The sequence below is a fragment of the Patiria miniata genome, unplaced genomic scaffold, assembly GCF_015706575.1.
Source record: "Patiria miniata isolate m_02_andy unplaced genomic scaffold, ASM1570657v1 HiC_scaffold_27, whole genome shotgun sequence".
NCBI classification, from domain to species: Eukaryota; Metazoa; Echinodermata; class Asteroidea; order Valvatida; family Asterinidae; genus Patiria; species Patiria miniata.
Window position 1 is genome coordinate 6,768,543 of NW_024037066.1, and position 10,166 is coordinate 6,778,708.

At 41.6% G+C, this 10,166-nt stretch overlaps 1 protein-coding gene across 2 annotated transcripts in view; it reads right to left on the reverse strand.

The window, feature by feature from the left end:
- Positions 1 to 9,360, reverse strand: part of LOC119734450 (gamma-aminobutyric acid type B receptor subunit 2-like) — a 76,250-nt gene extending 66,890 nt beyond the window's left edge. Inside the window, exons 1-2 of one of the 2 annotated variants that reach the window (XM_038207955.1) lie at positions 9,311 to 9,360; positions 5,662 to 6,631 (exon numbers count right to left, since the gene is read on the reverse strand). In XM_038207955.1, the coding sequence (XP_038063883.1) occupies positions 5,662 to 5,943 (282 nt within the window). In that variant the 5' untranslated portion in view covers positions 5,944 to 6,631; positions 9,311 to 9,360. Of the gene's footprint in view, positions 1 to 5,661; positions 6,632 to 7,217; positions 7,729 to 9,310 lie in introns of those variants that run through there. The other variant, XM_038207954.1, reaches the window with a different exon arrangement.
- Between the last annotated feature and the right edge of the window lie 806 nt (positions 9,361 to 10,166).

The following is a 10,166-nucleotide window of genomic DNA, read 5'->3' on the forward strand; positions in this document are numbered from 1 at the left end:
TTTTGTGGGCGTGGCCTAAATATACAAAAGAGGCGGTATATATTAGCAGTTTGGTTCTAATATAGAAAACATTATTCGGTTTGGTAGTAAAATCCTGAAAATTGGCAGGTCTAGTTAAAATGGGCTGAAAATAATTTTAAGAGGTGAACACATCTTGGATCTTGCACAATTTTTTGGGGGCGGAGCTTGATTTTTCAAAAAGGGGAGTGCAAAAAATAAAAAACTCAGAAAAACTGTATTTAACATCCATTTTCCTTTGTTCTTCATGCTTGAAATAAACTTAGACATGAGAAATAACTTTATGAGAAATAACACGTTAAAATTGTGCAGCAGCAGGATTCCAGTCGACCCAGTGAGTTTGGTGGTTTGAGACATCATCTTACATTGAAAGACATCATCTTACATTGCCGACGCGCATGGCTATGGCGACGCGCGCGCATACCAGAAACCAGAGCCTTTTTTGGCCTAATAATCGTTTTCTTCGTTTTGTATGAATATAAAGGAGTAAATGCTTCAGATTTCAAATATGCACTTGTCATTTACAAGGCTGGGTTTGGGCAACCTTGAAATTATAAAGCAAAATAATTCTGCGCAAAAACTACTGCATTTATTAAAGTTCATAAAGTACAAATGATACCATATGTTTGTATGAATAAAGCATGGCATTTGCTTTTTCTACCACTTTCGAAGCATTTACTCGCATCAGTATGAATGAAAATTAAGCAAACACTTTTACTAAAAAACCATTTGCTCTTGAGTAAATGGCCTGCAAAATGTAATGCTTTACATGTTTATAAGTTTGCAGAAAATAAAACTATCGTAACCGAAACGGAAAGCGGCACCTGGGAGGGTCACGTGCTGGAGGACAGATACAAAAAAAGCGCATCAAACGCGAAGAACGCAATGCCGTTTACGTGCACAATGCGCTGTGCATCGGCACCCATGGTCTACATGTGGATTGGGTTTTCAGTCCCTACCTGATTCCGTGGGTTTTTCCCAGACTATTCTTCTGGGGTTTTCCTCCCACCTCTAAAACTGTAATTTCTTCTCATTGTCTTCTCTCTACGTTTTTTTTTCGGGGTTTGCGAGCTACAGTGCCTGGGGCATGCACTTTTGAGGATCCTTGGTTTCATTACCAGAAAAAAATTATTTATCGTTTACTTCGTTTCGTATGAATATAAAGGAGTAAATGCTTCAGATTTCAAATATGCACTTGCTGGGTTGGGGCAACCTTGAAATTATAAAGTAAAATACTTCTGCGCAAAAATTACTGCATTTATTAAAGTTCATAAAGTACAAATGATACCATGTTCGTATGAATAAAACATGGCATTTGCTTTTGCTACCATTTTGAAGCATTTACTCGCATCTGTATGAATGAAAATTAAGCAAACACTTTTACTAAAAACCGTTTGCTAAATTCTGAAAATAATTACTTTTACCTTTAAGCTTTTGCTACACTATAAGCGTTTACTTCGTTTCTTATGAATAAAAAGGAGTAAATGCTACAAATTTTAAATATTTACTTGTCATATTTCAAGGTTGGGTTGGGGCTACCTTGAAAATATAAAAGCACATAATTATGCGCAAAAATTACTGCATTTATTAATGTTAATCGCGAAAAAGTACAAATAATACCATACGGTAGTTCGTATGAATAAAAAGGAGTAGGCCCCTAAATGCTTCAGATTTCAAATATGCACTTGTCATTCACAAGGCTGGGTTGGGGCAACCTTGAAATTATAAAGCAAATAATTCTGCGCAAAAGCTACAGCATTTATTATATGTTAATCGCAAAAATTTATATTAACAAAGTTCATAAAGTACAAATGATACCATGTTCGTATGAATAAAACATGGCATTTGCTTTTACTGGTACTTCCAATTTTGAAGCATTTACTCGCATCTGTATGAATGAAAATTAAGCAAACACGTTCGTGTAAGTTTTATATCAATCAATCCCTAATCCCTATGATCTCAGAATAAATACAAGATTTCTATTGTTTTAGCCACTATGACCTTGACCCTTGACCTTTCGACCCCCAATGCGATAGGCCTATGACCAAGAACGATCCACAAACCAAATTTGAAGTTCACATGTAAAGTATTTCTCAAGTTATCGCGCTGACAAAATTTCTTTTGTTTTAGCCACTGTGACCTTGACCCTTGACCTTTTGGCCCCAAATGCAATAGGCTTCTTAGGATTGCCAAGGACAATCTACAAACCAAATTTGAAGTTCATATGTAAAGTATTTCTCAAGTTATCACGCTGACAAAATTTCTGTTGTTTTAGCCACTGTGACCTTGACCCTTGACCTTTTAGCCCCAAATGCAATAGGCTTCTTAGGATTGCCAAGGACAATCCACAAACCAAATTTGAAGTTCATATGTAAAGTATTTCTCAAGTTATTGCGCTGACAAAATTTCTATTGTTTCAGCCACTGTGACCTTGACCCTTGACCTTTCGGCCCCAAATGCAATAGGCTTCTTAGGATTACCAAGAAAAATACACAAACCAAATTTGAAGTTCATATGTAAAGTATTTCTCAAGTTATCGCGCTGACAAAATTTCTTTTGTTTTAGTCACTGTGACCTTGACCCTTGACCTTTCGGCCCCAAATGCAATAGGTTTTTTAGGATTACCAAGGACAATCCACAAACCAAATTTGAAGTTCACATGTAAAGTATATCTCAAGTTATCACGCTGACAAACTTTCTTTTGTTTTAGCCACTGTGACCTTGACCCTTGACCTTTTGGCCCCAAATGCAAAAGGCTTCTTAGGATTACCAAGAACAATACACAAACCAAATTTGAAGTTCATATGTAAAGTATTTTTCAAGTTATCGCGCTGACAAGATTTGTCCGGACACACACACACACCCACACCCACACCCACACCCACACCCACCCACTCACCCTCCCACGGAAGGACAAGGCGGAAACAGTATGCCCCTTCGGCTTCGTCGCGGGGCATAAAAACGCCTGAAAGGGCACCCCCTAGCACGTCCAAGAAAGTTAGACTATTTTTAATTTAAAAACCATTCATCCAAATTTTACCAAACTTACCCTTAGATATTATATAGAAAAACGTAATGACTTTGTGAGGTTTTAGGATCGTGACGTCAGCAAACTGGACATTGCTAACGCATTATTTAAGAAGTTACATAATTTCTCGAAAAAAACCAACATTATTCCCTCCTTTTCAGTCAGTAACACATTACTCCCCCAAGTCCCAACATCCATCTAATATAAATCCAACAGTACACACTGCAAGGAATGGACGCAGGCGCGGTTCTACGGGGGGGGGGGGGGGGCTAGGGGGGCGCTGTAGCCCCCCAAAAAATTTTGTCTAGCCCCCCAAAATAAATTCCGTAAAAAAAAAAATTGCATTAGCATAAAGAAGGATTGTGATGTACGGGCGAACGGTCTCCCCCTAAAGAAGAAATAGCCGTGACAAGGGTGCATTAGTTAATATAGTGTGAATGATTTTAGGATTTTATTGGCGCTCCCCATTGAAAATATGGCATGAACCCCCCCCCCCCCCTCCCCACCTATTGATTTTCGGAGGCCTAAGTGTCTGAAAAAAATAACCAGTCAACATTTCAGCACGCCTCCCGGAAAAAATTCTGGATCCACCGTGCTAGCCCCCCCCCCCCCCAAAAAAAAATATTGGTTCTAGAACCGCGCCTGAATGGACGTATATTCTGTGCACATTTTCATGTTTATATGCCTATATATATATATATTAAACATATTAGAAGAGCACTTTCAAGAAATCCTTCATTGGGCCGCCCCTAATTCCCCTCCCTCTCCTTGTGATCCCCATAGTGTTTATAATACATGCACAATTAGGAAATGCCGCCATTGTAAGTATACAGGGTCAGTGAACAAAAAAGGAAACCCAAATGGCGGGACCATTTTCTTAATAACATTTTGCATGTAGTACTTTCAAAATCTAGGATATGAAAGCCGATTCATAAGCTTTCTTTTAGTACAGCGTGTGTCAATAAAGAATGTTAGAATTTACAAAGTGAATGTAAAAATACAGTTTTCTGAGTTTTCTTTTTTTGCACTCCCCTTTTTGAAAAATCAAGCTCCGCCCCCCAAATGGGTAAGATCCAAGATGCGTTCACCTCTAAAAATTATGTTCGCCCATTTCAATTGGACATGCCAATTTTCAGAATTTTACCACCAAACTGAATGATGTTTTCCATATTAGAACCAAACTGCTAATATATACCGCCTCTTTTACCATTTAGACCACGCCCACAAAATGGGTGGAAAATTAACAGGTGTTAGAATGCTAGAATGTCTTATTTCATGTTTAAGTTTATTTCAAAGCGTAAAAAAACAAGGAAATTTGATGTTAAATACAGTTTTCATGAGTTTGTATTGTTTGCACCCCCTTTTTTGAAAAATCAAGCTCCGCCCCCAAAATGGGCAAGATCCAGGATGGGTCCCGATCTTAAAATGATTTTTAGCCCATTTTGACCCCACATGCCAAATTTCATGCTTTTACCACAAAGTGCACGATTTTTCGCTTAGCAGCTCCACTAATATGTATGTTTTTGTGTGTGTGTTTTGACTGGGAAGCAAATTTTCATGTTTTCATGATGAATAAATAAAATGAAGATTGCGTCCTTTCCGATAGCTGGCTTTATATCTAATTAAGATGCCGGACATCGATAGTGATCTTTTACATTAATGAGATTCAAATTACAAGAATGACCAAAGTACCAAAATCGATAGTAAGTTGTGCCTATAATGTAAACAATTAGTTTTAAAGGTACAGATGTTGATTTTTCTCACAATATTTAGTAGGGTGCACAGCTATACCAACCAACCGGATGAAGTTTATGCTAAGTGTCTATACAAAGCACGTGTACAATATTTTGGTCTCGTAGCAGAGTTCCATTGCTAACGCACGCGCACGTAACAAAATCTTTCTCGCAGGCACGTTTGTTTCTAACCATCGAAACCATTTTGCATAGTGTATTGTCGGCAGATTAATTCCACAGAGTATTTTGGTACTATCCCTATCTTTCCTTCGAGAAAGGTTTTTCTCATAAAATCTGGAAGTCCGTTTCCGGGTAACTATACCAGTGTACAAGCATCACATTCACTGTGTGGACTTCCGAACAAAAGAGGTCCACATAAACCAGGTAGCAGCGACGTTGTGTGGACTTGCCCACGTCCACACAATGTTTCCCCATCTCTGGAAAACAGGTTTAGAGACTTTTTTGTGGTTAGATTCATCCGTTGCAAAATGAAGAGAAACACAAAAGCGAATTGTAGGGGAAAAAATGGGTTGAAAGAGTTTCCACAGTGTGAGTAAACTGATTTTTTTTCAGAAGTTTTTCTTAACTACACGAAAACAAAGGAATGTCCACACTATAAGTATGTAACGCAAACATGGGTGTTCCTACAGTGCCTTAAAAAAACCTCTTCATTCCAAACCTTAGTCCACTTCTGTCTTTATCCAAACTTCATCCTTCTTCGTGCTTAACGCTTTTGGCGTCAATGTTATTATGAAGTCTTCGTTTCTTTAATTGTAACGCTGCTTCCATGTTACCTGTGCACGGAAATTGACCCTCAGATTATAACATTTGTGTTAGTGTGTTTGATTGTTTGAATGTTAAATGTTTGTTACTTAAGCTTACCTGGGTCCAGTTCCAGACCATCCGAAGCTCGTAGTCCGTCAAAAGGTCCTCGAACTCGTTCACGTGGTCGATGGCGATCTCCGTGGAGTTGACCAGCATGTCGTTGAATGTGTCGCTGAACGGGAAGAACCCGGCGATGTAGATGGGAGTCCGGTTACGTCCGGGTGATGAGCCCGATGACGTCCGCAATGCCCAGGTGGCCGGTGGGGTGAAGAGGAGCTGCTGGAACAGTACGGCACAGACTGCAGCTTGGACGAGCGGTTGAAAATGGCGGGAATGCATAGTGGCAGTTGGGAAGAAGTACTACATGCACCTTTTATTTACGCAGTGAACGTAATTGCTTCAAGGAAAGTCGAAGCAATCAAAACAGGTGCGGCATGCAATTCCCGTTAGAATACCACATGCACTTTCAATACCATCCAATCCTCCAATTTGAGCGAATCACAGGTAGAGCACTTTTGTCCTTTTCGAAGGTTGTGTGATTTTCTACAGTTTTCTACGTGTCATCTGTGCGCTCTCGTCTTCAGCTCAGCAAAGCTTCGAATCACACTTTAAAAAAAATATCCAAGTTAATGTAAGTTTCAGATTTCGTGGCATGCAGAATCACTGCATTGGAGTCACGTAATAACACACAGCCGACAGGCCACGGCACGGGCGGCTCATCAGAGGCAGACAGAGCGTATACGTTATGGTGGAAAGAGCCGGCTTCTATCGCTAGTGTACTTTATCCGACAGGATTGCACATTCTCCGTGTTTGCTTGTCTCTTTCGACTCGACGGTTTCTCCCAGAGCTTCGCAACAGAGAGAAAGAGAGAATGGAAGAAAATGAGGTCCGTAGATTGTGATTTCAATCGCTCAGCTGGTTGGCACTGGATAGAGTTACGGTCGACAAACCGGCGATATTAGGTTAGAATCCCCGGCAACAGTCCGGTCCGGTATGCAAGACGCGGCGTAGCCCACGGATAAGCAGCTGCCAATATGAAATGAGAGAGGGGAGAAAGAGACCCATTAATGTTAAATTCCGGGAGGTTTTTCTTAATGTGGCTAGTGAATGCTCTCACAGGAGCGGGTACTTCAATCTGTCTTGAATTCGCCAAGTCTAGACACTGGGTGTATTTGTATTCAGTCGCAGAGTTCCGCCCCGTTAGAAGCTTTGTCAAGCCCGCGTGCGGGGAAAATGGATGCCTTCAATATTCACGCACACGAGCAACTTCGAGATTCGATATCTGTTTACAAGCAATGAGGCATTCCCGACCAAACACCACTCGCATTATTTGGTTGTCTGTAACTTGGATGTCTAAAGGGTAAAAGCATTGCATTTGCGTAGGTTCTATTCTCCAATCGAGCGCACCACTCTTAATTCTCCGCTACCCGGAGAAGAGAATACATGACATTTAGATTTGGGTTGCGAGACTTGTGAGGTCGGTAGAGCACAACAATATATTCGTTCGAGTGGATACCAACGTGAAGCTGACGTCATTCATCACAGTCACGCCTTGAATGTTAAAGGGTCAAAATTCTTACGCTCCCAAGAAAAACAACAAAAAGTTATCTACCTGGGTTTGTATCTGGAATCGGTAAAAGTTTAGTTGCTGTCTGTCAAAGTAGTGGTGTAAGTGGACCGCAGCCACTAAGCAATACAGTGTTTAAGAATTCGATGACACGTAGTAGTCAGTGTTCATTCTGGTGACCGCCTGCTACGGTATCCCTTCTGTGGAATCCGCAATCGGGCAAGACCGTGTTTCCAAGTCAAATTCGTCCCAGCAATCACGCACCTAGCGTGCTCAACCGATGATTAGTACGAGCCTTCCTCCCGTGGGCAACCGATACGAGTGAACCCTCCGAAATCAGCGTTGAATTCCAGGCTTGGCACCTCGTCACCGACTTGTCAGCGCTTACCTGCATGCATGTATATGAACACTTCCAAACCACGGAACGTGCCTTATCTGAATAGACCAGGGGAAACACTCCCACGAGCTCCCGTTAGCGTGAGTGACGTGTCGAAGCGGATGGACGTACCTTTAGTATGCGACTGTCGCCTACGGGGTTCTTGGGTTATAGCTATGTGCCTTCAATGCCAATGTTACGAGTCTGCAGTTGCAGTGTTGTCAAAATGCGCGCGTGGTGATCCGTCGCCGAGATATAGATAAATTTGCGTGGGAAAACAAGAAAAAGTACACTTTCCTTTAGCTCGTACAGTGAATATGGTATCCGCGCATGTCACCAGCATCGACCAGCGTCATCAACGTCACCGAGTGCGGTGCTACAAAAGAGACGGTAGCCTTTTGGCCCAATCTATACCAGCACTATGCAAGGAAGTAGCAGTTTGATGCAGGCTGGGTGGGTGGGTATGCGTACTTTTTGAAATGTGTGCTATGCATGTGGCTGATGAAGATTTGTTATGGCAGTTTATGACGATATAGCCTTTATTTGGTCCAATCTATAATACCAGCACAAGTGCACTATGCAATGAAATAGCAGTTTGATGGTGGATGGGTATGCGTACTTTTTCAATTTCGTGGCATGCTGTGGCTAGCTAAAGAAGTTTTGTGTATGGCAGGTTGTGAGTTTACTTATGGAAACGTGAAGAGGTGGTTATTCTGCAATTGGTGTCTGGATTGGGATAGACCCTTTTCCGGAAAGACCGGAAGTATGCAGTAAAGTTATATCTCGCACTGAATGCTGGGATAGATAGCGTTAGCAAACTGGTATTTTGTGTTTAATAGTGTGACACCCCTGTCCCCATAGGGCCTAATGCAGCGTATAACATGTACTTCCACTACACATTTCCGCTATTTAACATCACCGTTTCTTGAACCCATAGCGTCGAAGCGCGCGGGGTGTCTACAGTCACAAGTCCAGTAAACATTAAATCGCTTTTACCACAGACAGCCGAAGCGATATCATCCTCACCATATATTCCAGCCTTTCCTGAACTCCATCGATTCCGTATGTACACACACACCTATGTTATGCGCAACATTTGGCCTTGCTTCGATCATGCCCGGCGTAGAAACATCCAAATTACAGGAACATCATCATAAACACCACGCTCAGCCCGTGTGATGTGGACCTACATTGATTTTTTTTTTTACCGTAAACATGTCCTATTATGCGACCGTTACCTTCAGACACAGACTTTGATGAATTTTTTTTCTGAAATGCTTGGTGGCGCCCCATTGCAAGCTGTGGGAAGACTTTTATTGTTATGATAATAATAATAATAATAATAATAATTTGGGAGGCTAATCATCCTTACTCGCAGCTGGTATGCTGAATTGCGAAGGACGCGGCTACAACGTGGTCGGGCCGCTGGCACGTGAAGGCGCCTATGGCTGCCGGCCACATCGACCCATTATAAATGACCACGGAGCACAGCCTGAGATCAAAAGTGTTTGATTTTTCCGGAGGGAGGAAAACCGGAGGGCCCGGAGAAAAACCCTCGTGGCACAGGAGAGAACCAACGCACAACTCTACTCACATGCGATCCGCGGCCAGGATTCGAACCGTGGTCACCTTGGTGAGAGGCGAGCGCTTTACGCACAAGCCACCCAAGCCACCCTAATGCTAATGGTAGGCTTTTGCTTTTGTAGGCCTACTTAGGAATTTTTTTTAACAAGCACAAAGTTGAAAGATGGAATAAACTTACCACATGTGTTGTGAGACTTGTTTCGTCATGCCCTCTGGAACACTCTGAACCTGAATACAGCACAATAACAATCATATTATGTGCAAAACTATTCATACCAACCAAAAAAATACAATACCAAGTTACATTGGGCGGTAAACTTGGGGGGAAAAAATAATACCCTATATTCAGAAGTATATAGACGGAATATTCAAGTGCATGGCCGTGGAGCGAGTGCTAAGTGTTTACGTATATACGCAGGCCAAACGCGGCATGCCTTTCCGCTGTATAATGAAATTAGCTGGGACATCCCCCCCCCCCTCCCCACACACTCACAATCATTCATGAGCATAGATGCATGATATACTAGTCACTCTCCTCGAGACAGAGTGCTCAGGTGCACTTAAGATCAAGCACAAACTGCAGACGTCATTGCCAAAGTGACATTTAAAAAGGTTCCTATACACATCTTAATCGATGTAATTAATGTATTATAGGGGTTTAATAATGGGACCACGCTGTGTTAAAGATGCGCCGTAACCAGTATACCATTTACTTTGCGAGCATAATATTGTGCACACTTTAATCCAAGAAGCGTTAAATGAATTCCACGTGTGTCTATGTGAATTAATCTATTATCAGTGAAAGGACTTCGAATCCAAGGACAATGTAATCCACAACCAATTTGAGTTTAATTGGTCATCCAAACAGGGACTGGCATAATAGATGGTTAAATGTAAATCTAATGGTTCTCGCGTTATGGGAGTCCATTCGAAATCAATTTTCGAGGTTTTCTTTACAGTAACTTTTGCTGATTTTGTCAGCCATCGGCGCCAACTGGACAAACAAAACCAGGCTGTGTTATACCAGTTCATCT